The sequence below is a fragment of the Oculina patagonica genome, chromosome 4 (genome assembly GCF_052425735.1).
Source record: "Oculina patagonica isolate OP01 chromosome 4, crgOcupat, whole genome shotgun sequence".
Taxonomy (NCBI): domain Eukaryota; kingdom Metazoa; phylum Cnidaria; class Anthozoa; order Scleractinia; family Oculinidae; genus Oculina; species Oculina patagonica.
Genome location: NC_135761.1, coordinates 24812836 through 24827237, shown reverse-complemented (window position 1 = coordinate 24827237; position 14402 = coordinate 24812836). Strand labels below are relative to the sequence as shown.

General features: G+C 40.8%; 2 protein-coding genes, 1 long non-coding RNA gene and 1 pseudogene across 5 annotated transcripts in view; 1 reads left to right on the top strand and 3 right to left on the bottom strand.

The window, feature by feature from the left end:
* The window catches only part of LOC144650012 (uncharacterized), a 258602-nt gene that overhangs the window by 226080 nt on the left and 18120 nt on the right, over positions 1-14402 (top strand). The gene's annotated exons all lie outside the window — the stretch shown is intronic.
* Positions 58-2252, bottom strand: LOC144652048 (tetratricopeptide repeat protein 28-like; annotated as a pseudogene).
* On the bottom strand, positions 4906-10554 carry LOC144652722 (uncharacterized). Of its 3 annotated transcripts, none has more exons than XM_078512770.1 (5): positions 10366-10554; positions 8568-8641; positions 7760-7957; positions 5856-6002; positions 4906-5134 (listed from the first exon to the last, which is right to left on the bottom strand). In XM_078512770.1, exons 2-5 carry the CDS (start codon positions 8625-8627, stop codon positions 5063-5065), a joined length of 477 nt encoding a protein of 158 aa, XP_078368896.1. In that variant the 5' UTR covers positions 8628-8641; positions 10366-10554; the 3' UTR covers positions 4906-5062. The 3 variants fall into 3 exon arrangements, with proteins under 3 accessions (XP_078368896.1, XP_078368897.1, XP_078368898.1); XM_078512771.1 differs by lacking the exon at positions 10366-10554 and adding an exon at positions 9107-9354; XM_078512772.1 differs by lacking the exon at positions 10366-10554 and adding an exon at positions 8795-8813.
* Positions 11498-13181, bottom strand: LOC144652721 (uncharacterized). The gene has a single exon (XM_078512768.1). It carries the CDS (start codon positions 13030-13032, stop codon positions 12004-12006), a length of 1029 nt encoding a protein of 342 aa, XP_078368894.1. The 5' UTR covers positions 13033-13181; the 3' UTR covers positions 11498-12003.

The following is a 14402-nucleotide window of genomic DNA, read 5'->3' as shown; positions in this document are numbered from 1 at the left end:
AAATCTTCTTAGACTTAGAATGTATGACAACAAAATTGATAATTAATAAAGAAGCGTTCATGTTTTAAGCTTTGGGCTTAAAGAGTTAATAGTTACACCAACAATCGAGAACGCTGCCCAGTGCTGTGGACTTCGTGTGTTTTCTTTTGCTTGAAGATCCTTCATGGCCCTTTGTAACGATACTGCAGCATCACGGGAAGCCTTGTATTCGCGGTAAAATGACGTCAGGAGCTCAGAAGCAGATTGGTCATCAATCTTCCACAGCGTGACAATCACGGAAGCTGCGCCAGCTGCCAGAAACGCGCGTGACAGACCTGTAAGTAGAGATGCAGACACTCGTTAGCAACAATGCAGACAAAGCGATTTTCGATTGATTGTCGTAAAACCAAAACCAAAGTAATCACTCTGGCCAATCACAAAGGACACAAACAATCCAGTGAACCAATCAAAACTCGATGCAAATAATGTACTCAGCACGAAGCGCGAGGGAAAACGTGCGCGAGTAAGTTACGATTAAAAATGTTCGGTGTTTAGCCAGGCATGTTAAAAATTTGTAAAAACGAATTAAAAAGTTCACACTGGCTAAAAATATGGTTTTTGGACGTTTCGGCCACTACTGTTGCCTTCTTTAGCAAGATAAAAAATGCAAATGTTCAACGGCGTCCTGTTAAAAATTATGTAACAAAAGTGTGATAAAAAGTAAATGAACTTTCTGAGTGCAACAATAGTCTCTAGAGCATTCTTACTCATTAAGAATGCTCAAGAAACGCTCTAGAAAGAAATGCTCTATAAAAAATGCTCTATGAAAACTAAATGAACTTTCTGAGTTCAACAATAGTCTCTAGAGCATTCTTACTCATTAAGAATGCTCTAGAAGTTATTGTTGCACTCAGAAAGTTCATTTAGTTTTTATCACACTTTTGTTACATATTTTTTAAAAGGAACGCCATTGAACATTTGCATTTTTTATCTTGCTGAAGAAGGCAACAGTAGTGGCCGAAACGTCCAAAAACCATATTTTTAGCCAGTGTCAAATTTTTAATTCGTTTTTACAAATTGTTAAGTTACGATTAGTTTTGGCTTACTTTTGATTCGTTGAGAAAGTGGCGCGAATGTTTTTTAGCCAGTTACCGTGGAACCCCGATATAACGATCTTCGATATAACGATATTCCCGATATAACGATGAATATGTCCCGGCAAAAGTAAAATGTATGGGACGGAACCCCGATATAACGATTCCTCGATACAACGATATAATTTTACTGCCCCCTTGGCATATCGTTATATCGGGGTTCCACTGTACTAAGAATAAAATACAAAACCAAAATAAGCGCGAATTACTTTCGATACCAAAATGAAAATCGCTCAAGCTAGTATCCGTTAATGAACACGCCCATTTCTCGACTACAACATACATACTAGTTATGCAACGCTTTCGAGTGGTATACTATGGAATATCCCACGAGTCACTTGTATTTTCTCGGTATACACACGAGCCTTTAGGCGAGTGTGTATACCAAGAAAATACAAGTGACAAGTCGGATATTCCATAGTATACCACGAGAAAGTGTTGTGTAACTATTTTATACCATGCCATAGAAAATACGCTTACTAAATTTTGTCGAGAATACAATCGCGAATACAATCGAGAATACAATCGCAGTTCCATGCCCCTCACTTCCTTGGCAGTCAAAATACCGTTACACTCGACCCCAGACTTCGTCAGAATAATGAGCCCCTTCATGCTAAAATCGCCGTGGGAGTCTGCGTCGTCAATAATAGCATGGGTAGCAAAGTGTAGGATTTTGTGCTTTGGCATGGCTTTCATCACATCTTTCTTCTTGGCTCGTGTTCCTATAAGAACTTCTGACTTCGGCGATTTTATAATCTCGCTGATCATGCACACTTCGAGTTGGGCCGAGGGAAGCTGTGGAAGCTTTTCGAAAGGCATTATGGGATTTCCCACTGCGAGAAGACTGAGTTCTAGTGGTTCCGTGGCCTGTTCAGCGCTCTCACGAGAGGCGCCGGCTAGTTCAAGAAAGTGGATTGCCGGACTTGTCGAAATAACAAAGTCCTCCATCATATAATGATCTCTTGCGTCGCCTTGGAGAGCAGCAAAGGGAACTTTGAGCAAGAAGTCCTAAGGGATAAAGGTAACCCGCGGACTGTTTTCATCCTTGTTAGGCAGGAATTCCACAATGAGCTCAATGAGGACCTTGTGAAGCTGGCTTAGCATCGGTACCCACGTACGGGTCCAATTCAGGATCAGTCTCGCGTTCACCAGGTTGTCCTTCATGTGTACTTGAGGGCCCAGTCACGACATCATTCAAAGGACCAGTTGGAGTACTTTCAGGAATGTCACAACTTGTTGTCACAGAATCGTTCTCGTCGGTTACACATGGGTTCCCTGTGGTTGTTTTATTCAGTGAGCAGGTCGCTGGGTCGTCTGCTGAATTTCCAAGGGTTTTGTTTTCTTCTGAAAGCGAACCTTCTTCCGTTTCTACTTGACTTGCCGCGACAGCACTAGCTTTAGAACAACATGCTGTTGGAGTGGATTCATGCAGAGTTTTAGTAGTCTGTAGCGCTTGCTCTGATTTACTTGTACATTTCCAGTTTGCTTATCAGGTTCTTGATATGCTTTTACTACTAAAGTGTTTTCAAGAGAGGAAAACGGAGGTTTCTCTTGGGCTTGAGAAGCGTCGTGAATAGCAGCTTCTTCGGTTTCACCATTGGAACTTTTGTCAATTTTCTCTCTACTGTGGGTATCACTTTCTGGATTTAATGTGCCGCTCTGATCGTGAAAACTAGATCGATCATATAATGCCTTTTCCTTGGTTTTGTACGGAAGATTTAAACTAGAATGGATAAGATTATTTTCATTCTGAGTCCTACTTTCACCCAGGCCTGATGCAAACATGATTTGGAGTCCTTTTAGCGAGTCTAACACGTCCTCGCTTCGAAGCGTTTCCATATGCGCTTTGGCCTCTCTAGAAACACTTAGGTGCTTTTCACATCTGAGAATGTTACCCAGGTCCACTGTTTTGGATGGTTGACGCATGGACCGCCTAAGAGACAGGACAAATTCGTCGTTCACTTCAACCTTAGTCTCACGGATACCTTGCTGGAGACGAGATTTACTGAAATTGATGCGGCCGGATGGATGCAGCACCCACGCATACACCCAAGTATAGAAGGCTCCAGACTCATCAAATTCTTTCACTACAGAGTAAAAAACCAGAGTGGTGGAAAGTTTACGGCCGACCTCTAGCAGGTTATTAAAGGATTCCGCTATAAATTCTTCATTAAGAGTGGTTGCTTCTGTTCCTGAGGAATTGTGGCCGCATAATCGCTTTCAAACAATCTGCTAAAAAGCACGTCGAGGATGTTTCATTCAACGAAGTAGATAACACTTATGACAGGGAGCAGTGCGAAGAAGAAGCTAGCGGGGCTGAATCTGAAATAAGCAAGTTTTCGGAAACTAGTCAGGCAAAGAAACAAACATTCGCCGTACCTGCAAAAGGAATTTTTTTCTGTTGCTTTTCTTTGCGTCTTCTTCTTGAGTCTTGCAATGATGTTAAAAGTAGGAGTTTTGCTGCAATTTGGTAAACGGCGCCACTTGTGTTAAATTACCGCTGACTAATTGTTACGTAGCGTCAGTAAATCCTGAATTTGGTACGACTCTGGCACGACGTCTGAATCAGAGTCTTGTTTCTGCCGTAGCTACAGTCGAACCTAATTTCAATTTAGTTCGGCACGGCAGAAGCACAACGTCTGAACTAGGCCTTATATTGTCAAATTATCAAAACCAAACACCAATAACTAGCCATACTGTCTAACAGATATAACGTCAAAAAAATAGATTGATTTTTAGTTTCCGAAGAGCATTTTCTCACTGCTCATCTTGACAGGCAGCGTTCAGTAGAAATTCTGTATTTACCTCGATATTGTTTTGTGTATTGTGTAATTTAGTGACAAGATCATTGCCACTGATTCCAATCAAGATGTTTTAAAGATGTAAAGTAAGCTTTTACTTAGAATTAATGGTGTAACTTTTTTTCAAGCGATCGGTTAAGTTTATAAGGATCTACCTAATTGTTAGTTATTTTCGCGGTAACTTAATTTCGCGAAAATGGAACGGGCATATTTCGCGGGACTTAATTTTCGCGATTTGGCCAAAAATACGTAATTAACATAAAAAATACAATAGAAAACTTTTAAAATTAATTTTCGCGGGTCTTTAATTTCGCAATTTTTTGAAAATTAAAAATCGCGAAAATTAAGTCCCGCGAAAATAAGTAACAATAAGGTAAATAACTTCTCAGGATTGAGGCGGAGACGCAAAGAACTGTGGGAATGGCATCGAAGGGCTCTACGCCCCAGACTCCTCTCCTTTTTGACACCGCGTCGTTCTTCGCGCGCAATGTCACGATATTTTAAGTCATTTTTCTGATTCCTTTCAAATTGAAGGAAACCTCAAAATCATAGTTTCTTAACATAAAAAGACAACAGAGGAGTCATAAAAACGCAAAAATAACCAAGAATGGTTTCCACTGGCGAAGATTAAAACTGATTACGATCGACAAACTGAAAAAACTTTTCACGATGCGATGTCTGTGACGTAGCCCCTTTAACAACTAACCGATCGCAAACTCTCGGACGCAATTGTTATTTTGGAACAAAAGGCTTCGGTAATATAGTGAGTTTACATAATAATGACTGGGCTTCGGGGATTCCAGAGCGTTTTACGGGATATTGTTATAAGCCCATTTTTAAAGAAATGTGAAAAAGTCGATATTGCGCAAACAGCTCTGTTAAGATTGTCACCAACTGCGCGCTCCACCACCCTATTCCCAAATCAAATCCATTAAATGATCGAACTAGCAAACCTATGAAATAACGCGGACTAAAAAGTTGAGGAGTTTAATGAAATTTAAAAAAGGCTTCCAACCAAGATACTACAAACGTAATCTTCCATACAAGGCTAACCATAACTTTTCACTAACAGCGGTTATAACTATTTAAAAATTGTGAATTCCCGGCGACTTTCCAAAATGCTCTTATTCAACCATTGACTTTCTTGAAAACAAGAACAGCATCCACTACAAGAAGAACAGCGGAAACGAAGCCAAAAAACTAAAAAGAAAAAGAATAAAGCAAAAACACATTAGGGGAGACTATTGGCTCATCGGCGCTCCTTACACTTTACTTGGATCCGCTACCGCATAATACTCTCCTTGTTAAAACGTTCGAGGGTTGCGGGTTAACCACCGGCATTTTGTCCCGGCTTGTTTTCCTAACACTGAGCTCAATTATACTGACTTCTACGTAAGTGGATCAGTAAAGTCGCTCTAAGTAGTGTCTTGACCAAAACTGAACTCGACCAGGGCTCGATCCGGAGTCAGACGTTTTTAACTGAAATAGTCAAACAGGCTTCACGCAAGTATATTGTGGGAAAGAACTTGTCAAAAGGCTGCGTTCAACGTTTTAGGAAGCTTCAGTGTTACTATACTTTGTTTGTTTGTTTTGCAACTGATGTTGGGAAAAGGGTTTCATTGTTTATACGCCTGAGAAATAAATTTCAAAGGGTAAGAAGTCTTCATAAACTGAACGGCAAAATGGTTAATTCCGTCAATTCCATGCATTTTCCTCGTTCCCTTGGCAGCCATTTTGAATTTCAAAACGAGGGGATCTGGGAAGAGACAATAACGATGTGACGTGATGTGATGTGACAGATGTGATGTGACGTAACGTGATGTTATTCCCTTTTCAAGTTTCCTCGACATGCGATTCAAAATGGCTCCCAGAAAAAAACTTACAAGTTATACAGAAATTAATTTAAATTTCGAGCACTTACCACAGAGACGGTTAGAACGTTGACGAATTTCTTTAGACCACGGCTCTTGTGCCAGCGGGCATCGTATAAGCTGTCCAGCGGGTAGTCCGCAATAAGGGCGGAGGAGATAATAAACAGCAAGGCGAATAACACTGAGAAGACCAGAAGCTACATAAAGGATAAATCAAATAGAACCTGTTAGTACCTATTGCGTCGTATTACAAATAAATGAAATGAGACACTGTGAATCCTGGCCACTGAAAAAATTCAGTGGCTCAGGTGGGACTCGAACCCACGACCTTCAGGTTGCATGACCACTGCACTACCATCTGAGCTACAAAAAAACCTATTGCGTCGATTGGACAGATTGTAACAGAGTGCTGTGTATGTATCTTAAGCAAAACGACCCTTGCGCGTACGTATCCGCGACATACACGGTGGCGGATCTAGGGGAGGGGTCCAAGGGAGCCTGCCCCCCCCCCCCTTCCTCATTTTTGGTAAATGAGGTTTTTTTTAGGACTCGCTCAGCTAATTTTTTGGGGGGTGTACACACAATAAAGGGCCGTCCCCTTAGTTAGAGGTCTGGATCCGCCACTGATACAAGGCAGTGACGACGACATGGAAATAAAACGTTGCACTTAAGACATGGTAGGTACGTATACACTATGTGTTCTTTCGAAAAGTCTCCGAAGAGAATCCTGACAGGCAGCGTTCAGTAGAAATTCTGTATTCACCTGGATATTGTTTTGTGAACTTTTTTCTGAGTTCTTTCTCTCCACACATCTATCCATTAATATTTATTTATTGTTTTGTGGAGACGAAAAGGACGGCGTGGCTTGTTATCGAAGGCTTCACACCCCAAACTCCTCGCCTTTTTGACACCGCGCTGGTGTCCGTTATATGGTTATAGCGAGAGTTGACTGTACTTTCAAATTGAAGGAAACCTCGAAGCTAGCATCGCTATACCTTAGTTCTTTAGTAAGTGAGCTAAGCGAGCAAGTAAATAAGTTGGCGACATTACAGGCGGGGGGTGGGTGTGATCTGTTTAACAAATAGATTTCATTTTGCCGTGCGTCTGTTCAGTAATAGATCACAGATGACGTCAAAATGTGGTATGAACAGAGAAGTGGCCCACGAGGCGCTAGCCGAGTGGGTCACTGATGTTCATACCACATTTTGACGTCTTCTGTGATCTATTACTGAACAGACGCACGGCAAAATGAAATCTATTTGTTTTATATAATAACACAAGACTTCAGCACACTTCTGTGTGAGCAATGCTGCCGTACCGATGAGCTAAGTTGTTTTGATTTCACTATTGAGTTTTCGTTAACACGAAGCATTGTTAATCCGATTGAATAAACAGAAAAATGGTCAATTGAAAGTCAATGAAAAAACTAACCTTTATTTCGATTTGCAAAGTTGTTTAAATCTGTAAGCATTAACCGATGCGTTCAACCGCAATTCGTTTGTTTTCCGTGGCGTCGTCCAACTGTACAACATCGGTTAAACTTTCATACAGATTTCGGATAATTTCTCGAATAATTCACTGTCTTCTTCAAGCTTGTTTCGCCCAGTTAAATGCTTCGAAAGGTGAACGATGCTTGGCGTATTGTTTCTCACTGAAGATTTGTAATTAAGCTGAACTTTTTTGCTTTGTTGTGGCCTCGCAAGTTTGAAAAACTTTGCCGACAACTCTGATTTGGACTATGAACTCTGATCACGCGCGCGAGTCACACCACCGCGTGACGTCATCCATGTGTCTGTACTCTGATAGATCATAAGTAAGAACCAATCAAAATGCGCGTAGAATTCAGGTTATTATATAATTTCCCCTATTTATGAATGCTTCCATCCCTGTCTCGCCAACTATACCAGAATGAGTATCGTATGATTACTTTTCGTAGGCACACCATTATACTTACTAAGATGTTCCAGTTCTTTTCCGTGGTTATTTTGCCTTCCAGGGCAAAGAGGAAGACGAAGAACACAAAAAGAACAACAACCCAGCCAATCACAAACACCGCCATAAAGAAATCGAAGCGTCCTTCATATTTGCTTCCAAATACGACTACATCGCGATCAAAGTCAGCCAGACATGAAAATGCGACACAGATCGCAATCTGTTGATAGGAGGTAGAGAAATAAAACGGTTAATAAGTAGGTTTGCAAGTGGTTGGGCAACAAAATTAAATCGCTGGCCTTTCTGATAGGGAGTTGAACCCTTAGTGGGGAAGAAGAATCAAATTGCCAGACGTTCTAGCTCGTCATGCAATATTTTATCACAAAGAAGGGGCATGGGGCCGTCCGTGTGTAAGGGTAGCATTGAGTGTTGGGCTTATAAAACCTTGTTATGGGTTTTGGTTGGGTTGGGAAACTTTTATCCCGCGTGGGTTATTACCGTTATCAAAACAACCTCGGTTGGAAATGAGCTTAAAAGAATGTCTTTAAGAGGCCTGAAGACTCTTGTTGAGGGATTAGTTGTAAGAGGTCAATGTAATTCATTGAATTTAACACCGTCGAGAACTGAAGAGATCAGGTAAAAGTAACGAGGAAACAAATCAAATGCCGGTCTCGACCTACACTGAGATTTGGAAAAACCGTGTTCTTTAAGCTGGCAGTCACGGTTGATTTCTATTCATGTTCACATAATGTACAAAATCATAATACCCTGTTTTAAGCTGACAGATAAACTTAAAAAGTTGCACTTTATGTTAATTCACGCATACTTACAATTTCCAAGATTTTAAGAATTCCTTGAATGGACTTCAAGTAGGCTGTATTTAGAGACATCTTTCTTCTCTTATCTAGAGTATAAATACCAGATTAAAACGTGAGGTGTCAAAGAACACGGAACAATTCAAGTGTAACGCAGTAATTGTACTGAAAAAACGGCACGATCGATATATGGCTGTTTTTGCCAAAGCATAAACTGGAGTTAATGTTTAGCTCAATTAAACCTTGCTCTCCCCGTGGATGTGTTTTTCCGGCAATCCGTACCCCGCTCTTTGAACCGTAAACATGTACTTGTATCTCTCTCTATTTATACTGGCCAATGAACGATAAGCTTGCACGCGTTCACAGATTGTCGGCCAATCAGATCCACACAGCCTTCCTCTGTTTACTCTTGTGATCACAGACGATCTTCACTCGCAATTCAGTTAAGCTGCTGGACTCAAATAGGTACTTGGATATTACTAATTTTAAAAACACGAAACAACTTTTTAAAGACATGTTTCGGCATGACTTATGCCATCTTCAGTTTGACTTACTTGGATATATCTTCGCTGTTAGCTGAATTAAGAGGTTTACGTTTAAAATATATGGCCAATATAATTCTAAGGATAAAAAATGTCTAAGAAAGAAAGAAATAATAATTAATATTGCTAGACAGCCCTGTCTGTACTTTTCCTCCAAAACAGCACGGATAGCGTTCTTTTGTGCATGTTAATTTTTGAATTTTATGACTTCTTTTCTGCACCAACTTTGGCGACAGCTTGGCATGTTGCTTCACAGAGATAAAAGGGTTTTAACTGAATTAATTATATTGCCTTCTGAGGTGCAAGATTGTATTAATTTAATATTAAAACATGGGCGTTTAGAAATGCTCATTCGAATGTAAGTAAAAAAGCGAATATCAAGAGTTTTATATAGGAGTCGATGTCTGTGCAATATTGAAATAATGTAACAAACAATTTGAAAGGTTCTGAAAGACGATACTTTTAAAAGATAACAAGAGAAATGGTGTGCCAATATTCAATAAGTATAAGTAAATCTGGATCGTAAGAACTTTTAGCTCATTTTTTTGTCACGAGGTTGCTGCGCGAGATTTTTCTCGAACCGATCAAAGTAGAATCATCAAGACATGATTAACATACAGGGAGTAGACATAAACAAGTTAGTTAATTAAACATGAATATGACATCGCAAAAAAACGCTATTCAGTTGGTGCATAAGCTATGGTCTTCAATTTTTAAGGAAAGGAATAGTTGCTCGTAACGACCAGGTACTGGGTTAAATATTCTTGCAAAGTAGCGAAATGTTTCTATGAACAATCTTGGATAAACATAAAGGAGCTATTCGTTTTTTTTTTTATAAAATACGTTCATGTTCATTTTGATCAAAGAACGGGTAATTACTTCACTTCACTTGTCCCCTGGTGCCAAGTTGGCGCATAGGGCCTCAAAGAACGGATAATGCTATCCAGTTAATAAATCACAAAGGATTGCGCGGATTGATGGAGTTTTTTTAACACTCTACGTGGAAAATCATTTATTCGATACTATCTTTATCCACCATTTGAACAACCGGCGGCGCCTAATGTTTAGGTTTTAATAATTGGGTGAGAACTGACTTTGCTGGAGAAGTTTCGTCTTGTTGTACTATCTTAAACGAAAGCCCTTTCTTTTGTACAATTTGAATGTAATAGGAAAAAAGGAGCCTGAGTGGTAAAAAATTTGTAGGTATTATATGTTACAGACGATCATAATGCTGCTAAATATTTAAATCACTTTAAACAACACGGACTTACCTTTCAATTGTAACCAATGCACTTGGCGAATAAAGAGTTCTCAGAGATGGCAAAAGTAAACGAACCCACAAGCCTTTATATTGACCTCTTACTTGGGTAGCAAATTCTTGAAATTCAACCAAGAAATACGGTCGAATAAACGAGGCTTTGGTGTTGAGCTAAACAAATAATCCCCACTGCTCTTTTCAGTCCTAATTTATGCAACGGGAATCAAAGACACGGTCCTTTGAAGAGAAAGCAATTTATGTCAATCATATATGCGACGGCTCAAACGGAGCTTATACAGCGTATATATTTTGACATAAAGACCTTTCTCGAACTGTCAACGAGTAATTGCTCGAACTGTAAAAAAATAAATGTGCAACAAATTTTGTTGCGAAATTAAAAAAAGAGAGTCCGAGGTAAAGAGTAAATCAATATTGTAACCAATTTCCTTCCTCGGCATCGTCAGTAAACCTCACTTCATAATGGACTCCTGTCATTTGTCGGGCATTGCTGTACAAAATAAAACCTTTATTTTGTTTTATCTACGTTTGCTAGTGAGCTTTAACCTGTCATTTGTCGGGCATTGCTGTACAAAATAAAACCTTTATTTTGTTTTATCTACGTTTGCAAGTGAGCTTTAAGAAATGTTACTAAATGGACATTTCTCCCTTAATTAAAGTCACGATTACCAGCTGCTGTACGGGGAGCTTGAGTCCCCACCCCTCCCTCCCTCCTACTACTTTGGGAAGAAGGACACCGAGGGTACCACCCAAGGGGTATACTAAATATCACTGTAGGTTTGCTAATGTGCTAATACACCTGGCGTACCAAGACAGTCGAGGGCTGGGGGGATAAGAACCACAACAATTCCGTTTTTAACAGTTTACTGACCTCGCACGGGGGGGGGGGGGGGTGGGGATGTTAGGGGGGTTCACAATCACGCGCCAACCGTCACGTGATTGTGAAAACGGAAGTGCTAGACCTCTTGCCCGTCTTTCTAGGACACTTCACTATCTGAGTCTTTGTGAGTTTCTAATTTTACTCTTCTTGTCGTAGTTATTGTTGGCTACTGTTAGGGAGAATCGAAATGTCATCGGCTATGAACAAACCAGAAAAGTTATCGCAAAATAAACGCAAACTGGAAATATTCAATACAACATTTTTATTTGTTTCGAATCCGCCTTTGACATTAAATGGTCCGTAATATCTCCGACAAAAATAAAAATTGACAATAAAACACAAAAGTGACTCTTTCCATGTTATTTAATATCTCCTGATGTCATGTGACAGTCATTTAAGTCCTTTTTAGGCGAATTGTACTCATTGACTCCATGTGGCTAAACGTATGGGTTTTATACATAACAGGAACAAGATGGCGGATCCAGAAAAGCTAAAAAAGAAAGACTAGGGGAAGAGAGAAGTTTTCTTTTTCGAGATAGGTCAGATAAAAGGGGAAAGGGGTTAAGGTGGACGGGGAGTAAACAGACCTGGAGTAAATGAATTACGATGGGGTGCACGTGTTAAGGGTGACATGGAGTAAGGAGTAATGGTAATAAAAGGGGTCGGGAATGAAGGTTGGTCATTCTGTAAACATTATTATAAGGGGTGTGGGAAGAGGGGGAAGGAGCAAAAACATTTTTGTCTGTTGGGATATTACATTTTCAAGGGGTAATAGTTGAAGGGGAGGGGGATGGCTCTCCTAAACCCGCCACCGAGAAAATTCTGCCGCAGTTTCTTTTGCCTGTCAATCTTCTGCTGTTGCTTCATCTTTCTTTGCTCGGTCTTCTCCGCCTTCTGTTCAATGGACGACTGAAGCTGCGTCTTGGCAAAGGCCTGAGCTGCGACAATCCTGCTTCTATTCCGTGACGCTTTGTTCCTAGCTTGCTTTCGCTTCGCGATTTCTTCATTGCGCTTGCTCTCGGCTGCCGCCTGCTCAGCTCCGATTCTTGTAGCAGTAGCTTGAGCAGACGCCTCTGCTGGGTGTGGTCGTCTCTCTGCAGCCCTACTGCGCGCGCGCTCTCGGATGCGCTGTAATCTCTTTAGTTTCCTCTCCTCAGCAGCGCGCATTTTCTCCTTCACATCTTCCAAAGTGCGTTTAGGTGCGATCCTTCGTTTTCTAAGGCGCATCGGAACTCTCGCGGATGGGTAGATGGTCTTCTTGTCTCCAGTAGGAATGTCGAAAGTGATCGAGATGTTAACTTTTCCTGGCAGAGTGGAGTCAGTTGAGCTGAGTGGCTGAACAGCGCGAACAGTATTGGAACTTGAAGAAGCACCGTAAGCTTCGGATGATAGGATTTCGCGCGCAGTGTCCATAAACTGCTGATCGAGACTGACAACAGGAAGCCTGACAGCCTTGTGGTTTCGACACGGGCCTGTAGTCTCGAGATCTTTTTCGCTAGCAAATGCGCGCGCGGCATCATCTTGCGCCGATGAATCAGACTCTCTTGAATATTCATCTTTCAGTGAGCTCTTGCTGAGGAGTTTTGCCAAAGAATGATCACTCGGTTCACCATTTCGATCTCCCTCTTTCCAAGACATTTTGTCTTGAAGGCATGCTGAGCTCGAGTCTTCGTTGGTGAACTTCATTTGGCTCGGAAGCCGTTGCCGCTCCGGAAAGATCATTATTGCTGGATCGATCTTGCTGTTTGGCCCTTTAAACTTGGAAAGTAGCGATCCACACATCTTTATATTTGAACTCTGATGACAGTGTTATAAAAATCACCTCAGTAATATTTGCTGTAGAACAGTTGTTCGCAACACGCACAAACCGTGTCATCAACTTTCCGAAATGAAAAAACTTCGCGTTGCCTTGGAATCCTTTATTACGCGCGCAAGAGTCATTAATTAAGTTGACGTAAAAATTCTGGATGATAGTAAAACGTTCTAATCAAACGCTGACATAAAAAGCAAAAGTAACATCTTATCTTTAGAACTTTAAGGGTAATTTGTGTTCGACAAAAATGTAAATTAATGTTCCCGATTTTCATTGAGCGTCAGGAAACAAAAATAAAATAAAACCACTATTCGGCAAAGGTTGCAGGCGAAATAAATTGACTTATACGAAGTGCCCACAGTGTAGCTAAAGCGGCAAATCAGTTCATTAAGACTCACGAGAAGAAGCTAAAAAACCTCACAAGGAATTCTGTTCTACTTGCATGAAGCTAGGAACTTCATTATTGCGGGCAATTATTGCAAGTCACTCCACGACTTTCGAATTGCTTTCAACGCCACAATCCCAGTCTAGAATTTAGTACTACCACAAAGCGATAAAAGAACTGAAAAATCCATACTTAAATGTCATATCAATGTGAAATCCTACTTTTATTTGTGTTAATTACATAACAACGAGACGGGAAAAAGATAAATCCCAGTTTGTGCAGATTTTTCTCAGGTGTTTCTCTGAACGTGCCGGCCTAAATATTTGCGTTTTTCGCGCACTTTCTCTTGTGGCTATTGGTTTACTTCCCGAGGTGTGTGATGTGTGCTGCTAACGGAGGATTAACTGAGCCCACAATGGACGTTTTGTGGTCAGCTGGGTTACAATGCGACATCTGATTCAGCGGCATTCAAACTAATCAAGAGCTGAAACTAATCCTTAGCCTGCGAACGCAGACGTATTTCCGGTTGTCTTTTCTCTCCCTACTTTTCGGCGGAGAGAAACGACAACCGGAAATACGTCTGCGTTCGCAGGCTAACTAATCCTGAACCGACCCCGAAACTTCTAAGACAAACGCCTCTTACCGCGCTGACACTGAGACGGATTAAAAGTAACAACAGCTAGAGAATATTCGTGTACGCAATTTAAAAGCAAACGAAATTTTCAGTGTAAATAAAAGCAAGAGCGTTTGATGTGATACGCCGGCAATTACTTTAAAACCTCATAACTCGCGGCACCCTGTTTCCTTGATGTCTTTTAGCTGAATAATCCTCGAGGAAGGTTCAATTTTAAAACAACGACAGCAAACAGAGCAAAATGATCCAAAGAAAACTCGTAAATTCCTCCCGTAAACTAGAAAGTTTGTGGCATAAGTCATGAAAAACACAGCTCTGGC

Coding starts and splice junctions, on each gene's coding strand:
- LOC144652722 (XM_078512770.1), bottom strand. CDS start 8,627: ATGTCTCTAAATACAGCCTACTTGAAGTCCATTCAAGGAATTCTTAAA. Junction 7,958..8,567: donor TTCTTAAAATCTTGGAAATT/GTAAGTATGCGT, acceptor TCCTATCAACAG/ATTGCGATCTGTGTCGCATT. Junction 6,003..7,759: donor AAAAGAACTGGAACATCTTA/GTAAGTATAATG, acceptor TCCTTTATGTAG/CTTCTGGTCTTCTCAGTGTT.
- LOC144652721 (XM_078512768.1), bottom strand. CDS start 13,032: ATGTGTGGATCGCTACTTTCCAAGTTTAAAGGGCCAAACAGCAAGATC.